The sequence below is a fragment of the Polyodon spathula genome, chromosome 3 (genome assembly GCF_017654505.1).
Source record: "Polyodon spathula isolate WHYD16114869_AA chromosome 3, ASM1765450v1, whole genome shotgun sequence".
Lineage (NCBI taxonomy): Eukaryota > Metazoa > Chordata > Actinopteri > Acipenseriformes > Polyodontidae > Polyodon > Polyodon spathula.
In genome coordinates, this window is record NC_054536.1 from 95,658,937 (window position 1) to 95,680,639 (window position 21,703).

At 37.2% G+C, this 21,703-nt stretch overlaps 1 protein-coding gene across 1 annotated transcript in view; it reads right to left on the bottom strand.

Annotated features, from left to right (window-relative positions):
- Positions 1 to 16,995: 16,995 nt before the first annotated feature.
- Positions 16,996 to 21,703, bottom strand: part of LOC121313699 (potassium channel subfamily K member 9) — a 70,134-nt gene continuing 65,426 nt past the window's right edge. The window contains exon 2 of the mRNA XM_041246502.1: positions 16,996 to 18,429. Within this exon, the coding sequence (XP_041102436.1) occupies positions 17,585 to 18,429 (845 nt within the window). The 3' untranslated portion in view covers positions 16,996 to 17,584. The remainder of the gene's footprint in view (positions 18,430 to 21,703) is intronic.

Here is a 21,703-nt window from a genome sequence, read left to right on the forward strand (position 1 = left end):
ATTTTTTTGTTATAAGGGGAGCATGTCCAGGCAGCGTTGATTATAAAATGATCGTTATGGGATGCTGAACAGAGGGTTGCTGTGTATTTTTTTGTTATAAGGGGAGCATGTCCAGGCAGCGTTGATTATAAAATGACCGTTATGGGATGCTGAACAGAGGGTTGCTGTGTATTTTTTTGTTATAAGGGGAGCATGTCCAGGCAGCGTTGATTATAAAATGATCGTTATGGGATGCTGAACAGAGGGTTGCTGTGTATTTTTTTGTTATAAGGGGAGCATGTCCAGGCAGCGTTGATTATAAAATGACCGTTATGGGATGCTGAACAGAGGGTTGCTGTGTATTTTTTTGTTATAAGAGGAGCATGTCCAGGCAGCGTTGATTATAAAATGACCATTATGGGATGCTGAACAGAGGGTTGCTGTGTATTTTTTTGTTATAAGGGGAGCATGTCCAGGCAACGTTGATTATAAAATGATCGTTATGGGATTCTGAACAGAGGGTTGCTGTGTATTTTTGTTTCTTGCACAAATCTAGAAAGAGAGCAGATTTAGAGCATATCTGAAAATAGAAATGTAGAACAGTGAATTACTGAATGTATTTCTTCAGCCAGGCAGACTTATCCCACTAAATGGCATTCCTAGACCAGAGGGAAATTTTCCAAAATCTCTATCAACCTACCCAAACATTCCTAAAGTTCTGATTGGGCGGTCTGGGGTGGTGGTAAGATGACAGTGGTGGTATACAATAAAAGTCATGCATGATATAACATAAGATTTTAAAATATGAGACGGAACCCGGTCTACATGTTAACTTGCTATGTACAATAAAGAACTATAGTTTCATATTCTCAGTGTTGATACTTAGAGTATTTGATTGCCATTAATACATATAAGGATTATGAATTAATAATGAATTATTATGAATTAATAATAGCTCATATTTAAAATAATAATGAAAAAATAATAACGTAAGTGAAATGTGATTTTTATGACATTTTGTCTCTCTTAATCCTGGTTAAATAATACCAGTAAGACCCCATGTTTGCCATGCGCATAAGGCTTTACAAAGAGTTTGAATTGAAAAAGTTGATTTGCTGTTTTTAATCTTATCTCATTTTAAACCAGCTTCATTAAATGAAACCTAACATATAAATATCAGATTCAAAGGAGGATGACTATGGTTTTAAATAGCATGTAGATAACCCACTATTTTTTTTGTGGATATACTAACGTTTAAGTTCATTTTGGCAAAAACCTTTGGCATTGGCCTTACAGTATGTCCAATCCTGGACGTAATTAAACCACTTTAGGGACTTAATACTACTATTTTAGAGTCAGTGTCAATAGAATTATATTAAAGTGTTACTGAACACCAGGCTGTATGGTTTAAAACACAATGCATTACTTTCCCTAGCTTTCTGCTGTTTTGTTCTTATTCCTGCAATATCTTTTTCATTATTAATTGACATCCTTGGTCATAAATCAATTTTGAGTAGTGGGTATTTGTTACCTTGGTTATGTTTCGGGTCTTGAAGTTAGAATGCCACTGACACGTAAACAGCTTATAGGGGAAAAAACACGTCTCTGGGCCTCTGTCAGACAAATGAATTCATATCCTTACTGCAATAGCTTTATCTGAACATTTTATATAAACATTACAGCACTACTATAGTTCTACAATAGTAACAGCTTTATGAGAAGTGAATTGCATGGAACTAAGCTTTTTGTTTTGTTCAAGTGATTGCTGCAAACAAACAAAACATCATGAATCTGTTCTGCTTTCATTATATTGATCTCAAATGTCCAGGTTTGTCCGCACCCCTTCAGTGGTTTCTTTCCAGCTGCTTCCCCTATTGATTGACATGCTATGACAGAAAGGCAATATTACTTGGCTATTAATCTCCCTCCTGACAAGTGAGGGCGCTAAAGAACGAGATCAGAGTTGCTTGGATGGGGTGGTCTTGACAGTTCTTTCTCAAGGTTCAAGGGAAGTCAGCCAGCCTGGAAGGGGGAGAGGCTACATTACAATAGCACATTGACCCGGAAGGGAAACGACGTGGCAGCCTCCGATTGGAGAGGCGGTTGTACTCGTTTACTAAGGGGTCATGTGTAACAGCATAAAAGGGGATGGAGAATCGTAATCTGTTCCTTTGCTTTGGTTTAATGTGAGTAGAACCGAGAAGGACAGTAAAAATAACACAGAAAGAAAAACAGTGAGTGTTCTGTTTTGTTTGTTTGTAATTGTCTTGTCTTGTCTTGTACGTTACTAGACAGCCAATACAGTTCTGGTCTGGTTGTTGCCAAGGGGTCAGCAGACCTCGACAGCGCTTAAACCCGGTTGTCACATTTCCAAACCGGATTGGAAATTATGTGAAAGGTTTCTGCCTACTGTATTTTTCACATTTCCAAACCGGATTACAATTATCTCTGTCTGCTTCATTCATGCACTGCATCACTCCTGCACCTGCTCCCACTCAGCCACATGCTTACAGTCAGTAACATGCTTTTACCCAGAAGTCACTGCCAAGGCAAAATGACCCAGGAAGTATAACAGATACCTGAGAATAAAGAATAGAAACTGTGAACTTTCTTAACTCTTATAATTTTTTTTTTTTTATCTTTTTAACTTTTTATTTTTTTCAAAACTGCTATTGTTAGTTACAGTCATTTTATAAAAATGGTTAAATCTGTACTGCTCTGAAGAGCCTGGTCTCAACAGCAAAATGTTACTTGAACAAGTAAAGTCTTCTTAAAACAAATCTGCAGGGACTTTTTCTGGCTGTGGGTGTTTTGCTAACATACGTTGAGTAACTCTGTTAATAAAGTTTTGAAAATAGAAAAAATTAGTTCTAAGGCACTTTTGAAGATGTTGCTGCAGTAACGGTTTGTTAGTGAGACAATGTTGCACAAAATAGAAATGAAAAGAAATTGGAATCTATTTTTATTTTATTGAAGTGGCATCTCTATAGCAACAATGAAAGTTTGGGTGCAGATAGATTTAAAAAAAAAAAAAAAAAAAAAAGAAGATTAATTCTAATCATGTGTATCACAACAAATGCTAAAGAGCTGAAATGTCAGATAAGGTCTTCTACATCTATCAAATCACAAAGCACCTCCAGTCCGCTGACAGAAAAGTTTCTGTAAATATTTATCATTTCTTTTAAGTTGTGGATGCCTGTGTATCAGTTGTAGGGTTGGAGGTTAACTAAGAAAGGGTTAATATTATTGATGGAAACTGAATTTACCAGACATAAGTTGTCTTCAGAGGAAAGGAAAAGAGATTCTGTCTGCATAGCAAACAACTATATTGAGACTACGAGGGTTTACATGCACTTTGACATGTAAGGTGAATGTGAAGTGAGAGTATGTCTGTCTGAAGTGGGTGCACTGGTTGAACTCAAGAACACTGCCCTACTTACTAGAGGAAATGCTGCTGTTTACTACAATTAGCAAGTTAGCAATAACCAGCTAACAACATGCCAAGCTTATAGCTCACAGCTTCATAATGGCATATAAATATAGGCACAGACAAGACACTTTGAGACGCGCTCAGAGTCCTCCCAGTGCCATGGAAGGGGTGGCTGCTGATCCCAGGGGGACAGGTCAATGAGCTGTACCTTTACTTCTGTAATAAGTAGTGCTACATTATTTTGTATAAAGACAATGTTTAAATATGTGTGTAACTCTTGAATACTGGAAACAAATAAAGGAACTAGGTTAAATTCTCAATTACAGTTTGGACATGAATCACTATACATGTTAAACCACAAAGTTAGTTTCCTTACACAATTTTATTTTACAGATTCAATATTATCTGCACCTATATAGCTTAAAACAAGAAATACAGAATTCTGCTCAATTGTTTAGTATTAAAATAAACATTGACGATGCTGCACAAAGGATATTTTGCAGCTTTGTAGTGGGTATGTCTTTTAACGTAGTACAAAAATAGATTCATTCATTGTAGCCAAAAACAACCCCCCCCCCCCCAAAAAAAAAAAACAGTTACACAATGTAACATCTAGTACTTTTAACCATTTTTGTATTTTAACATGCTTTTAATAATTATTTAATTGACAAACTCTTTCTTGCTGAGAACTGAACTTTTTCTATACATGCAATGTGAGATGTTGCTGACTGTCTGCCAAGTCAAGATAGGCCGGGACATATTTGGCATCTGTGTTGGAGAAACGAGAGATAGGAGAGGTGCTCTCTCTCCTTGTCTGGGGAATGTGTGGGTTGTGGCAAGTACAGGGTCGGGGTTGGAAGGTATATATTGTGGTGGAGACTCGGCACAGTTGGAAAAGGCACAAGAGGAGCTAACATCACCAACTGTCTGCAGCTAACAGCAAATGGGAATTATTGTCTATTATATGGGAAGTATTGCCTATTATCTGCTACTCTGTATTAGGGCTAGTTTATATACTCTAGTAGTGAATTTCTCTGAATAAGTTTACCTATATGTTAGTAATAAAACCTGATTACTGTGACTTGAAATTGTTTGTCATGTATCAACAATTGTTGGTATATGGGGTAGCCACGCCATGGAAAGCAATCATAGAATGGATAGAAATGCAAGAAAAAAAAGTAGTAAAAGATATAAAGATAGCCAGGCAGTCTGATACAGTAAATGTATTAAAAATGAGAGAACAACTGTAGCTGCCGGAGCAGGAGACATTAATATACATGGAGCAATTTCCAGATTTAAATGAGAATGACTGGTGAGCCGTAATAGTCGCCTGTCTGAGCACAGACTTTACGAATGTTATTAATCTCACACCATGCACACATCTGGGGGGAATCCATACGTCACCAATTTAATACAGGAGGTAGCTGGGTTGTTAGAAATGCAGGGAGATGACATTAGGACGTGATTCACTTCTATTAAGCTGCTCTAGAAAGAGTGCAAGGAAGAGCGACCAAAATTATTCCGGGCTTAAAAGGCATGTCATATGCAGACAGGTTAAAAGAATTGAATCTGTTCAGTCTTGAACAAAGAAGACTACGTGGTGACCTAATTCAAGCATTCAAAATTCTAAAAGGTATTGACAGTGTCGACCCAAGGGACTTTTTCAGCCTGAAAAAAGAAACAAGGACCAGGGGTCACAAATGGAGATTAGACAAAGGGGCATTCAGAACAGAAAATAGGAGACGCTTTTTACACAGAGAATTGTGAGGGTCTGGAATCAACTCCCCAGTAATGTTGTTGAAGCTGACACCCTGGGATCCTTCAAGAAGCTGCTTGATGAGATTCTGGGATCAATAAGCTACTAACAACCAAACGAGCAAGATGGGCCGAATGGCCTCCTTTCGTTTGTAAACTTTCTTATGTTCTTATGTTCTTATGTTCTTAAATCTAGAGAGCACCCACTGGCATGCAGCAGCCGTAAACATGCTGCCTATGAGTTAGTGATACAAGTGCCAGGCTCTAACGATAATCTTTTTAAAAGGGCTTTTGTAATGGGTTCCCAATTTAAAATGGCTGAAGTTATAAAAGAAACAGTGCAACACCCTTGGCGAACCATTGTACAGGCCACATATCAGTTGTTGAAAGAAGGAGAGCTATTGGCACAAACCCTAAAAAATAAACAAGTAAAGTTTATACTAAATATTGGTGCTATAATTGTGAGGAAACAGGCTACATCTCCTGCAGTCCCCTCAAGCACAGACACCAGGCCCCGAACCCGGTCCAGAACTATACACTGACCGATGGCTGTTGTATATCAGTAATTAAAAAGCCTGACTCTTACCCTATTCCCACACACACTAACCCTTCTGTACAAGCTATTATTACCATACTTTGCCACTCATGAACATGACTGTGACCTGCTGCAAGGGTAAGAAGATATAAACAGATCACCACATAAGAGAGCCCGACAGTATTGTTACTCAAGTGAGGCAGAAGGTGACATGCAGAACATCAATACATCCTTACTACATCAGGCTGTACTAAAGGAATGCATATCTATTACTAACTCACCCATATGGCCAGTAAAAAAGCTAGATGACTCTTAGCGTTTTACAGTGAACTACAGCTTGCTTATCAAAAAGTAGTGCAGCAGCAAGCTCAGTGGTAAGAGATACACTTACCGTATCATCCAGTGTACCCCCTAACACTGCTGTATTCTCTGTATTTAACATTTCTAATGGCTTTAGGAGTGTGCCATTAAAAGAGGACTTGTCAGTTCAAGTTTGCATTTACCTTTGAGGACAAGCAGCACAGGTGGACTCAGTTGCCTCGGGGCTTCATAACTCACCTACCATATTCCACAAATGAGGGGATGAGGCCATAAAAGGGCTCAGCAAGCCAGGAGCTTTGCTACAATATGTAGTTGATCTGCTCCTGGCAGCAGAAACACAGAAGGCGCATGATGAACTGCCCGAGCTCCTGCAACTTCTTTTCGTATCTTTTTAACATTTTACCCAAATTTGGCTGTTAAGCACATTTTTCCACTTGCTAGCAGAGAAAATAAAACAGCAGCCCATCATAGTTTATTCTGTGTATATTTAAAAATGCACTGTATACAACATTAACCCTTTGCGGTCCTATGTCGGACCTGGTCCAACATTGCGAAAATCCCTTTCCGGTCCATTGTCGGACTCTGTCCAACATTGCCGAAAACTTTGATCTAACACAGCATGTGTTGCGTTTAAACTGGAAAAAGCCGAGGCGAGGTGTTGCCTAATCATCTCTGATCGGAAAGAAGGTGGAGACAGCCAAATAGACCATGTACAGGCTGAGCAAATCCGAACTGTGAATGGTTCAGAGAAGATAGAGAAAGTCAAGACAGCCTGAAGAACTTGTACAGATGATGGATGAGGCAGAAAGTACAGACAAAAGCAGTGTGGATGATGATTTTGATAAATTTAGTGATGAGGAAGTAAATATTTCTCTGAGGAAAGTGACCAGGAACCAGATGCGCAGCCGGAGGGCGAATAGAGACGCGCATAGGAAAGTGCAGATGCTTTCACAAAACTCCAATTTACTGTGGTAAATAAGGGATATCAAGGGAGTTCTACTTTGAAAACTGCACTGGAATTTTTTCACTTTTTTCACAAATGCTTTGTTTCCTGAAATTTGAAATGAAACCAATAGATATGCGAGTGTAAAGCTAACGGGACCGCTGTGTCATAATTCTATTTGGAACTCCTGGAAATCTGTTATGTTACCAGAGATTAAGGCATTTTTTGGTGTTCTGATGAATATGGGACTGAATGTAAAAACAGACATAAAAGAATATTTCTCAGAGGAATGGGCTAACAGAATACAATTTTTCAAAGATGTATTCAAGAGATCACGTTTCTTGCAGATCTTTTGGATGCTACACCTGTGCCCCCCCCCCAACCCAGGTGCCTCAGGCTGCTTTTGTTAGCAGAGGACAAAAGGTCAGGAATGTGGTCAGCTACATAGACAGAAAATACCGTGATCTATGTATCCCAGGTAGAGACATTTGCATTGATGAGAGCACCGTTGACTTTAAAGGAAGGATTATCTTCAAGTGCTACAATCCTCAGAAGCCAACCAAGTGGTGGGTGCGTGTATTTGTTTTATCTGACTGTGAAACTGGTTATGTCTCTGCTATTGTTCCTTACTTTGGTAGCCCAACAACAGTCTCCATGTTGAGACCTGACATGCCATTTTCATCAAGAATTGAAATGGAATGGAAAGCCACATTTCATTTCCAAAAATGAATCGAAGAGCACCAAAAACTGTGCCATGTGCAGTGACAGAAAGACAAAAGGGGTGGGAGGGGAGAGACTGTATGCTTCTGCAAAACATGCTCAAGGCAGCCAGGGTTACACCCAGGTGACTGTTTGGAAAGATACCATACAATGGACACATACAGATAATTTCTGTCACTAAATGCCTTTTTTGTTTGCAAATCCCGCGTGGTGTAAATAGTTATAACATTGATGAAAACAGTTTTTTTTTTTTTTTTTTTTTTTTTTTGTAGTAGTGTGTAATTTATTTGTAAAAAGTTTTGTACCTGTCTGATTATTCTAAAGGTAATATAATCAAGCAAAAACTAAAATTTTGTGACATTTTGTTACTTTTTTCAATGTTCGTCTGATATATATATATTAATAAAAACTTGTTTTTTGTTCAAAAACATTGGTACTATTGTCTTTGTATAGGGTAGCCTTTGGACTTGCACTACGTTGTTACTTGATATAAGCAAATAAAGTCATTTTATTTCAATTTGAACAGCACATGGTCTGAAAAGGGTTAATATATTTCAATCCCACAGGCTGTATAGTGATCACAGTGCAAATAAGAGTGCAAGAGTGAACGTCACTTGCCACCAATTCTGTGGTGCATAAATGGAGTGAAGACGGAAAGAAAACAACACTTATGTACTTATTCACATGATTTTAGGCATACCCATTTGTACACACTCCAGAATGACTTGCCCTCCCCTGATGGAATATATGCATCACCCTTAGTGTTGTAGATACTCCATGTATCTAAGGGGCGATTAGATGTTGCTGGTGCTTCTACTCTTAGGGTCTCAACAGATATTAAGGAAACAGTAGGCATTGTTTACTTACAACAAAATATAAATGAAATATAAAATAAACATTATGTACCATACTACACCATAGACATTCCAAGTGTAAACAGCATAAAACATTTGTATTTTTGAATTTCAGTTATTTAAAGAAACAGTAACTGGATATACTACTTGGTTGCAAATACAATCTGTAGTGCTCCCTTGTTCAGCGACTGTGAGAAACACATTTTGTAGTTTGCATTCAAAAGAAACTGTACTTTGTTTTCTTTTTTTCTTTTGCCAATAAATGCATTCACACATGCCAGGTTCATCAGCACAAACATAGCATAGCCTGCCTAAATATATAGGCAATATGCTTCAATTAATGAAGTTAAAAATGTCACGTGGCCATGCTCCTAACGCAGGTGTTTACATAGTTCCAGACCCTTTTTTTGCAAATCACCCAAGTGACCTGCATTTCGATTGTTTATATTTCTTTCTCAAAATAAATTCTACAGCAGAAGCCCATCTGTATTGCAAGTTTACAAGTAGACTGAAAAATGTGTTTGTCTTTTTTTAAATAAATTGAACAATATACATTTGAAAACGTGCCATAGTCTTTTTAATGAAAAAAAATAGAAAAAGTGCAATATTTTACAACAACATATATATATATATATATATATATATATATATATATATATATATATATATATATATATATATATATATAAATATATATAGTAAAGACAATGTAAAATATATACAGATTAGTTTCTAGTGCATTCATTACAAAAGATGCAATCCCATATTGTATATTTACATTTTGTACATGTTTTTTTTTTCTCTCTACAGTATTTATCATAGCCTGCTAAAGCTACAGTATCCCCCTTCAGTTTTTAAATGGCCAAATAAGTGAATACAAATATAACAAAGAGATATGAGACTTGCTGGATAGTGTTGGAAACATGTTTAAACTGGTAGAACTGGTCTGCTTCCATTGGCGTTTGTCAATGCTGTATCTTTATGGATAGTAAGACTGATGAATAATAAACTGATATAATAAACTGAAATGTCTACACAGTCTCCATTTTAAACAGATGATTTGAACACATAAACTTCTCAACAGATAGTTCCCAATCAGATTTCTCTGTCCATACTGGTTGGCACTTTTAGACCTCAAAAAAATCCAAATGGAGCATGGCAAATACAGCTTCTGAAACAGAAACCATAATACATGGTGTGTATATATACACACGCACGCACAACACACACACACACACACACACACACACACACACACACAACCACGCACGCACGCACGAACACACAAGTTGGCACATTGTATTCAAGTTTATCTGGTCATTATCATACAGCATGGCTCAGCTGATAATGGACAGGAGGACATGTGTGCTGCTCGGTTTGCTTGCTGGCTTCTTCATTCTTTTAGCAGTCAGTAATTTGCAGGTACCTTGCTGATATTTATGATGATGCATTCTGGTTCTTACTGAGAAATTTTGAGTTAATGGCATGTCAGTACACAAAGCAGATCTCACAGACATCCCATGCCATTATGCCATTATTTAATTGTTTCACCACAGGGAACTGAACCAAACGCAGTGATACGATTGCAGGTGTCCACCCCATTGCAACCTCACATATTATACCTGGGTACATTCTGGGGCCTCCCAGAATCTTCTCTGGGGTAGTTTCTGTAATATACCCCTTGGTGAATTCTGATGTCTTCCATTATCTACCCCCTCCTCCTAGAATCTACCCCATCTATAAGGAGGAAATATTATTAAACAATAACACATGTCAAACATGAAAGCTTTGCTAAATTAATATTGTTGTATGAATTACAATGTTAAATTCATTTATGAATGCATTTTCCCTGGTATATTTAAATATAGTCTACAGCATATTTTAAATATATTTTAAATATATTAATATTTGTGTTTCATTTTAAAACATATTGTACAACATTTTTAAATACATGCACATTATATTTATAAATATAATTTCCCATTGTATTTGATGTTTATCATATATTATGTAATACATTTTCATTATATACTATAATTAAGGATACAATTTTGTCACAGAATTTGAACAAAAGTATGTGAAATCTTGGAAATTAATGTAAAAACACATTTGGTTAGGCACTGCCTTTATTTCCTTTAAAAATGCAATATGAAAATACAAATCTGTTTTTTTTTATTTTTGCATACATACAGTGTTTGTTAATTTATTTTTTTATTCAAAAAAGTGGTCTTGCATCTTTAGAAAATATTAATGAATATTAAAGTTTTATTTCTTTTTTCATACAGTGCAGTGTACCCAAGTAGTCTGTTGAAAATAAATGCTCACTGTATCTAAAACTAAACTATTTTTTTTTTTTTTTTTTTTTTATTTCCTGCAGAGAGGTCCATCTGCTTTTTTGTCTTTTTTTTTTGTGGACATGGTGCTGCCTGGGTGATTTGACTTTTCAACACTGTTTTTTTTTGCTTGTTTTTATTTTTAAAGGGGCAGTGCTCTGTAGGCTACTCAGAAAAAATAAATAAAAAACAACTATTTCAATGTTTCATTCTTATTAGTGAAGAAAAAATATATACCATTTCATTTTGTAATAAAAAACAATTATTTGACATGCTGATTTTGTATACCGCATCTTTATCAATTTAAACTGCGTTCTATATGCATCTTTCCACATTAGAACCTACAGGTCAATTGATCTGAGCATTGATGGCTCTAAAAATCTGTTTGGATCTGTGGTATTCGACCAGGATCCTCTATAAGTCCCGACATTTCCAGTTTTGTTTCAGACAGGAGTAAGTATTTATTTTTATTTTTCTATCTGAAATGTTTTGCAGACAGCACTTAACCACCATCCTCTGAAGGTTAAATATCCTAAGGGTGTTCTATTCTGAAGTCCCCAAATGTCACTTTGTGGACCTAATGACATGTCAACGCACCTTTCTGAGTGTCAGTCAAACTCAGCTTTAATTCATCATATGATTCCACTTGTGAAAAGACAGTTCCTGCATTATTTATTAATTCATTAATTTCATCAGTTCATAAACCATTAATAGCTAGCCATAAGCACTACACTGGATCACAAAAGACAAATAATTAGCCTTGTAAATCCATCAGTGACATTGTAATTTCCTCCCCGTGAGGCAGAACTAATAGGAATTTATAAAGCAGGTTTACCCATGATAGGCATAGCAAATACACAGGATGCTCTGTGACATAAAATGTTGACAATGTTTTGCTTTGTTGCATATTTATAGTAAATCATTATCATTCAATCTGCAGTTGATATAATACATATGTAAATGATAGACTGTACAAATACATGCTGTGTGGTTTCAATATTGAAACAGGCTCATCAGATCAGCCTGTTCCAGGTTTGGGAACTGAACAAGAGTGGAAACAATTGGGTCCACTTATACCTTATGCCATCAGAAGCATCAGTTATTGAACTCCCGATATAGATCTGTCAATATATGTCCTGGGCGCTTGTGTTTTACAGACGACAAGTCAGGTATTTAGTTTATTTTACTTGTTTGTTTAAGAATTGGAAGTTTATTGTTGAAGAGATGTTAAAACAAGACATGCTCTCTCTCTCTCTCTCTCTCTCTCTCTCTCTCTCTCTCTCTCTCTCTCTCTCTCTCTCTCTCTCTCTCTCTATATATATATATATATATATATATATATATATATATATATATATCAGACTGGTATCGTATTTGTGAGCTGGTTTGATTGGCCAATGTCCTTTTTTTATTTTATAGAGTTTTTATTGTAAAGCATCCTGGGATGCTTCGCATGAACAGCGCTCTATAAAAGCAAAGTGTATTATATAACTGTATATTTGTGGTCTTATTTGTGTATTTGGTTTTATAGGACATAACTTCTACAAAACACTCATACTGTGCATTTAAAAAAAGCAAGACAACTATTGTTTTGCCAATGCAACACGAATAAATAAAAAACCACAGCACTGCAATATTTTCTCATTTTTACTGCAGTTTGGAGCAGTGGAATTCCTATTCCTGACAGTAACAGTACAGAGAATTGGAGCAGCAAGTTAAAGTAAATGACTTCCAAATTTAAAAGCACATCTTCAATTAATTTACTTTTATAAACAAGACATCTGAAAACATACAGGTTGGGAAAAACAGGGGGGGAAGTTTAATTATGCCCTCAGCAGATCTACGGCATACAAAACGCAAAGATTACCACAACTGAAGAAAGTCAAAAACACATGCATAAGATGAACTTAATCAATTGAAGACATATATTGTATTTTACATTTATGAGGCATATGTTGCAAATAAATGGTTTCATACATTTTTAAATATATTAATATTGCTAATGCATTCCTCAACTAAAAAAAATATGTCTTTCCATGTTGGATTTAACTCTTTAAATACTGCATATATCTCAGTACTGGAAATGCGTTCCTGTCTCAACCCTGACAGCACAGCCCTGTTACACTGTCAGCGCTATATAACAGGCTTCAAGGACAGGAACATTAATGCAGCACTTCACAATCACAGAGTGCACAATTGCTGTGGATGTAAGTAACTTTCGTTACCATTCAGTGATCGAGAGGAATGGGGAGTTACAGGAAATGGTTTGTGTATAAGGCTGAAAATGCATATTATTTTAGAAGGCTGTAACTGTTGTCAGCACAAATGAGGTATCATATGTTATAGCTGGGTAAGACTTAGACACTAAAGGGAAATTTCTGTTTCCCACAACTTGTAGGCTCAAACAGTGACTGAGTTACGCATTTATTCGTACAATTGACTTTATGCTGTACAATTGACTACAGGAGATGGTACTAATGACCAGTCTCTTGGTCTTGGCCTTACTAATGACCAGTCCCTTGGTCTTGTCTTACTAACGACCGGTTCCTTGGTCTTGTCTTAGTAACGACCAGTTCCTTGGTCTTGGTCCTGGTCTTGGGCGAGGTCTTGCTAACGACCAGTCCCTTGGTCTTGGAATTGGGGAAGGTCTTACTAACAACCAATCCCTTGGTTTTGGTCTTACTAATGACCAGTCCCTTGGTCTTGGTCTTACTAACGACCAGTCCCTTGGTCTTGGAAAAAAGGTCTTACTAATGACCAGTCCCTTGGTCTTGGGTGAGGTCTTACTAATGACCAGCCCCTTGGTCTTGGTTTTGGTCTTACTAACGACCAGTGCCTTGGTCTTGGACTTCGGCTAGGTCTTACTAACAACCAATCCCTTGGTCTTGGTCTTACTAATGACCAGTCCCTTGGTCTTGTTCCTGGTCCTGGGCAAGGTCTTACTAACAACCAGTCCCTTGGTCTTGGTCTTACTAATGGCCAGTACCTTGGTCTTGGTCCTGGTCCTTGGCAAGGTCTTACTAACGACCAATCCCTTGGTCTTGAGTGAGGTCTTACTAATGACCAGTCCCTTGGTCTTGGTCTTAATAATGACCAGTCCCTTGGTCTTGGGTGAGGTCTTACTAATGACCAGTCCCTTGGTCTTGGTCTTAATAATGACCAGTCCCTTGGTCTTGGGTGAGGTCTTTCTAACAACCAGTCCCTTGGTCTTGGTCTTGGTCTTGGTCTTACTAATGACCTGTCCCTTGGTCTTGGTCTTACTAATGACCAGTCCCTTGGTCTTGGTCTTACTAATGACCAGTCCCTTGGTCTTGGTCCTGGACAAGGTCTTACTAACAACCAATCCCTTGGTCTTGTCTTACAAATGACCAGTCCCTTGGTCTTGGTAGTACTAACAACCAGTCCCTTGGTCTTGGTCTTGGTCTTACTAATGACCAGTCCCTTGGTCTTGGGTGAGGTCTAATACCATAATGACTAGACATTATAACTTTGTATATTCTGTATTTAGAGAGAATATATTAAGGGCCAGAAATGCAGAGAGCAGAACTGACAATGAGATTTGAGTAGTATTTAGCAGCTCAGCAAGGAAGAATTAAAAAAATGTGTAAGATATGTATAAAAAAAAAAAAAAAAAAAACATGAACCCAGAGGCTGTGCTGTAAATATTCATTTCAAACAGAAAGTAGTGCATTTTGACTATTTTTTTCTGCCACAGCCACTTCAATGTTTTCATGAGATATTCGGTGAATGCTGTTGAACAAGGCAACCGAGAAGGCCCTTTGACAGGTAATAAGCAGTAAACCACACTGGGCTGACTATCTAATACAACCATCAGAAAGCAGGTCAGGTATGGGGATACTGTTTCTTTAACACTTGCTTAGAACAGCAAAACCAAGCTTCAGTACCATTTTTAACAAGGATGGCCCTGCCACTCTTTAAGTAAAAAAAAACAGAGAGAGAGATAAATTACATTGACATTTTTATATCCATCTTTATCCAAGCATTCCAAAAATACATTTCCAGGTCATGCAGGCAGCTGCTGCACAGAGTTAGAAATAAAGAATGGAACAAATAGTAAATAAATAATAATAAAAACATATTGGAAATAACATCATTACTTTACATTTCTTTTTTTCATTCTACAGCAAAGCATCACTAAGTTACTGTGATACATATTGGATCATCCGGTTATACCCTGGACCAAGTATGACAGGTTTTGATTATGTCAAACTCTTTAACTGATAATAGATATTATTTATTAAAAGAAACAAACAAATAAATAAACAAGCAAATAAATATGGTGGTTCCAAAAACATATATATATATATATATATATATATATATATATATATATATATATATATATATATATATATTATTAACTAGCAATGTGCAGGCTTTATTTAGTGATCCTTAACTGTAGAAAGATGCTTCTCTGAATGTATTCACTTCAAGGGCTAACACCACCAGTTCATTCTGTTTGTCACTGTGTACTATGAATTACTCTGGAAAGATATACCAGACTTATACCTGTGAATGAAAAAAAATAGGCTTTTAGAGAGCGATCTTATACACTTTGGCCAAGTTGACCCTACTGTATGCAGATGCACATTGAATTTAGACCCAGCACGAGGACAGGCTATGTTTGCATTGCAGTCACACCTGAGTGTTACCACAGCTACAGTATTGATCCAGAAAGACCAAAGTGGTGAATTTAGAAGCATACTGAAAACATCCTTGGCCTGCCCAATGGTCCCCTGTGGGAGTGTCTCAGGACAGGGAAACCTCAAACTGTACGAATACATTGTGTGTCTCCTAGAGTTTGCACTTGTTCTCTCATTCAAAAGATAATACTTTCTACAATGATTAACAGACAGCATATGTGAAATAAGGCAATGTGCATTAGTAAACTGTGCATGTACTAAGTGTATACGGAACTGTGTCTATACTGTATATACTGTATATATAGCGAGAGAATAATGCATGGGGCAGTGTGTGATATGAGAATGCAATGCCCACCACTAGGGGTTTATCCCTGCATGCCACCCTGAGGGTGGGCATTACATTCTCATTCATCACACCCCACCCATTGCGATATTTTTTGTAATCTCTGGAGATCATTTTTTCCTGCCACAGTACTAAAGTTCTGTGTTGCTTGTTGTGGGCTGCTGTTAATGCAGCCTGTGTTTCCTGTAACAGCTGTTCGGTTATTACGGGAAATACCAACTAGAGGAGCCAATTGGAACAATTGCTCACCAGTTTGAAAGGAGGTGTAACTGCAGTGTAAAAAAATGAAGATCATTTAAACCTTTTGTGCACATGCACAAAATAAACATTAAGGCATCTTTCCTAGGATTGATCTGTTTTGAACAGAGGATTGCTCGTTGTGCCTCACAGGTTAAGTCTTAATATAGTCTTCTAAAACTACACTGTAATGTAAAGCCTGTACAATTGATCCACCCTGTACCACCTGGATGCTACTGTAAACAAGATGATGCATCTCAAGGAGCCTTTCCTGGGAAGCTATTTTTAAATATAATATACATTAATATTTACATGGATCTTCGGGGTAGAATAGATACAGATTTCATGTGGGTGGCGGGGTGGGCCAGGGGGTGCTCGTGACACGTTACATTACGTTAACCATTTCAAACCTGAGAGCAAGTGATGGTGTAAACCTCCTGAGGAATCTTTCATCTGCTGTTCTTACAACAAACATGCATGAAAACAAAGCTAAACAAAATTAACAAATCAATACATTCTCCTTCAGGTAAATTGTTGCAATTACCTCATGGAAAAATAGGTTTTTCCCTAATACTAAAAACTCATTTCAAGATTACTTGCTTTTAATATGGAATTCCATTGCTAGATTATTATTTTTGTTTTTTTTCTGTTGCTCGGTAATGCATACCAGTTTTACAAAGTGCATGCGTTCATTTTCTTTTTTCTTTTCTAACTGGCAAGCTAAAAAAAATCTTCCCTGCCCCCTTTGTTATCTTCAAATTGTACACAATCTTAAACCCAATAAAAATAGATAGATATATCTATATCTATATATATATATATATATATATATATATATATATATATATATATATATATATATATATATAATATAATGCTCTTAAAAAATATAAATAAATAAATAAATAAATCCGTAAGTAAATCAATCAGATGAAATCACCACATGGCATGTCTGCTATACAGCTGCCTCTAATGCACGTGCTGTGAGTGCCAACACAATTTTGGCTTTTTAAATCTTTGTTTTATCTTAACTTTAAAGCAACCAGTCTAAATATAATTGCTCATAGAAAATAATACCTGATGCTCTTTAAGTTGTTTTGTATTCGCTTAACCAGGACACTCTATAGTGAAATCACTCATAATCGTGATCTGTTCAATATTCCCCTTCAGGCTCATGTGCAGCTTTTGGTTTGGTACCATAGGTGATATTCATGATTTTAGCCCACCAGAAATGGTTAATATAAGGCGTTTTTTCTTCTTTTTTTTTTCTAATGTCCCTGTTCCTCTGGAGTAGTAATCATCCATATGCTTCATGCTTGGGTTTCACTTCCGTATTTTTTTATGTTGCATGTACTCTTTAACATCCCTCACTTCACTTGGGGAAACAGAAACCAAAAACGAATTGAAAAGTTTAAGAAGAAATAGAGGTTTTGGAATAAACAAATAAACAAACAATAATAAGTTGTAGGCTCAAATTGATTTCCTCCTTTTCATAAGCCGGTGATTGTCCGCGAAGCTGTGGATACCTGGGGAAACTGAACTAATGGGAGAGGGGAAAAGGTTATTTTTCAAGGTGGCCGGTGAGATTTCCTCGATCTTGTAGGAGACAGAGTGAAAGTACTGGGGGTTCAGCTGTGAGCTGAACGAGTTCTGGTGGGAAAGCACCCCCCGGCTGGTAAACTCATGGGACCGGTAGCACATGCAAGAGCAGACGGACTGGAGATCAGTCACCTCCGCTTTGTACCGCTGCCGCCCATGCTGCAAGTCTTCCTGGATGTGGATGATCATACTGTTGTGGTTACCTGCCAAGGACGCCCTCTCCTCGGCATCCCGCCTCTCATCTTCACTGTTCATGGTCAGGAAACGCAGGACCACGAGGTTGAGGAAGGCTCCAATGACTGTCAGCCCCACCAGGATGTACATGAAGCTGAAGGCCACGTACAGGGGCTTCTTCTGGAGGGCTTGCTTGTTCTGCAAGGCTACAAAATCCCCAAAGCCTATGGTAGTCAATGTAATGAAACAGTAGTAGTAGGACTGGAAGAAGCTCCAGTCCTCGTAGTGGGAGAAAGCTGCAGCCCCGATGCACAGGGTGCCAATGCAGGAGAAGAAGCCCACCGTCACCATGTTCTCCATGGACACGTCGGTACTCCGCATGCCACAGCACTTCTTGATCCGCTTCAGGAGGCACTTCACGAAGGTGTTCATGCGTTCTCCAAGGCTTTGAAACATGACCAGAGTTAGGGGAATTCCCAGCACTGCATAGAACATGCAGAAGGCCTTGCCAGCATCTGTGCCAGGAGCAGCGTGCCCATAACCTGCAGAAAAACACAAAGAAAAAAGCAATGAAGAGGAAGTATTAGAAACTAGGGTTTGTGTTCCGTGAATTAAAAACAAAAATACCTGTAGATTTTTTTATAGGTTTTTAAAATGTGAGAAAGTTTACGTGAAGTTTTAATGATTACATCATTTGTTTGACGACAACTGTAATGGGCAGCTTTTTAAATTAGCATGTCATTGGTAATGAAGAAGTAGATGATCTGAGTTGGGGTAATTTTTCCATAGATTTTTGTTCCTCTAAAATGTGTCACAGGCAATTCCTAGAAGCAGTTGCTCGTCTGTAGAAAAATTTTCATCTTCCCTCTTTAAACAAAATGCTACATTTTGTTGCAGATTTATATCTTTAAAACAAAGAGCCAGGCAGCCTTTACAAAAACTATTTACAGATGAATGCAGCTGTACTGTACCTTTCAACATAACCCTACCACCCCACTGTTTACAAACATGTCCCCTCATTTCATTCCACTAAAGCATTTAAATTAAAAGCATTTCATGCTTGCCAACATGAATTTGCAGCAGACCCCCGACAAGGAAATGAGACATCCCATTTATCTCATTATGACCTAAAAAATGACCAAGGTGTTCAATCAATCAGATCTTTTTCTTTTTCCTCCTAGCAAAGGGAGTGGGGACTCATGGAATATTGATATAGGGAGCTGAGTCTAAGCCCAAGAAGCTTTTAGCTTAATTAGACATGCTTTTCAGTGGCTTGGTTCAGACTGGCCCTATTCCAGTTTATAGAAATGCCTACAAAATGGACTCTGTCCTGGGCTGAAGTTGCTGAGCCTGCCAGACCGACCATCTTATTTTCCTTAACAACTTCTAATGAAAATGATGCTGAGATATTTACAATATGAGCAAAATATAAATGTGTTGTATCATGCAAGTTGACAAATAGACCTTGCTATGGAGGAAATTATTTTTAAAGCTCCCGGGTTCGTGCCCGCCCACCGCCTGTGTGTGGATTGCCTCACCCTGTGTGATGCGCCTACCTGTGGGAGTGTATGCTTCCTAAGGTATAATGGATGACACAAGCTATATTTCTGATTTTTGTTTTTCAAATAGCACAATCAATTTGGACAGCCTCAGAAATCTCAATTCCATTGTATGATTACTCATTCTCTATAATATATGTGGGTGGTGAGGGGCAGCTGCACTGGGGCCCAGACACTCAGATGGGCCCCGGGAGACGTCTGAAAGTTTGGGAAAAAATATGTATGAGTATGTAATCATTTATTTGCAGGGCCCTCCACCTACATAGTTACCTTTTTCATTGCTGAAGTTTGTGTTTGTGTTACACCTCTTTCCCTGCTGCAGTTCTGTATGTTTCGAGGTGATTAAAAACACACTATAAGTGAGCGACTGCGTAAACCACATAGCAGTAATCCTGATCGCCATTTACCACCCTTAGAAGATACATCGGGGTGTGTGTGTTAGCCTGCGATTACTAATAGTGTAGTGTTGAATTTAAAGATGCCTGCAAAACATACCAGTGATGCACAAAAGCGTGAACAGAAGTAGGAGAAATTGTTGTTGGCTGCAAAGCTTCCTAAAATCAGAGGCTTGAGTAAACCCTCTCTATAACCTATTATGATTTGACCACAAAGGCAGGCATTACATTTCCATGTACTTGGCTTTGTTACTCCCCTAAACTGGACCGTGTATATTGCGAGTCAGGCTGGTTGTTTGCTGATCGTAGTGCACCTGCATAGAATGTGGCATGGGTCAGAGGAGTTCAAGACTATTTATTACACGGAACTATCGGTGAAGATTCCGAGGCTCAAACAAAACATGAGAAAAAATTCTGAAGGCAAGTTTTGGAGCGTCTCATCAATGTGACGCTTACATTGTCAATGTCCAAATTAGCTTTCAGATACTTTTTCTTTCTATTGTTATCCACTGTTGAAAAAACGAATTTCTATGCCCAGTGGTTTGTCTCAGTATCTTAACCCTTTACGGTCCAATGTGGGACCAGGTCCGACATTACAATATTTCACAAAGAACACATTTAAACACCTATACTTAGCACAATAAAATACCAGTTGTTTGTCAAAATAAAATCATCAATGTAGTTAAAATGTGAACACTTACAGTAATATTAAGATGTCAATTGTATTGTAGCGATCTTGGTTAACGCAGGCAGACACATCACACAGGGCGAGGCAATCCACACACAGACCTCTCGCACTAAAGCGTAGAGTCGATACCGCCATACAAAAGAGCAAGTGTTACAGGCTAATTCTCACCACCGCCTTCCGCCCGTGTGTGGATTACCTCTCCCTGTGTGATGCGCCACGGGGTGAGAATAAGCCCGTAACACCAGCTCCATTGCAAGGAGCATATTTCGGGCTCATGTCTTCGCTTGTGATTAAGTCAGTTCTTTTTTGTTTTCTAAAATGATTTTTTTTTAAAACATAATATAACGTTAGATCAATATACATTAAACCAGATAACAAACATAAAACCCCTTTTCTAACACATTTAAGTTTTAAACTTACGTGATTGACCCATCAAATAAGTATTGATTGGTAAGAAATTATTTAAAAGATCAAAAACGATTTAAGTTATTTTAGACACAGTTTATTTCAGGTTGGCATTTCTCAGTGCTAGCAGGGTGCAGACTGCATATTTAGTTAATATTGAAACATATTAATAGCTTCAAATTAGTCACATAAAAACATATTAAATCAGAAGCATCAACTGGATTTTTAAATTAATGTTCTCAAGTACAAAAGTTAGTATGAAGACATTTCTACAAGAACAAATGTCTGCATCTCAAATTTAGCCCACAGTACAAATGTATTCAATTCAACTCATAAGATAAAACAGCATGTATTCATGAATGCTGTAATTTAATGCAAAAAGTCCCCACTATAAGTGTATTTCAGTCATTCAGCATAACCATACAGAACATTGGTATAGGTACGTAATTTGACTGAAATTCATAAAACAAATTATTATTATTATTATTATTATTATTATTATTATTATTATTATTATTATTATTATTATTATTATTATTATTATTATTATTATTATTAATTATTATTAATAAATATAATAATAATAAATAATAATAATAATAATAATAATAATAATAATAATAATAATAATAATAATAATAATAATAATAATAATTTGTGTTTTATCATCAAAAAAGTTTACTTGTCTTGCAAGTCTATTTTCAATCGACAATACAGCCAATGCAGACAATCTCTCCTGAGACATTGTTGACCGCAGTTAATTCTTTAT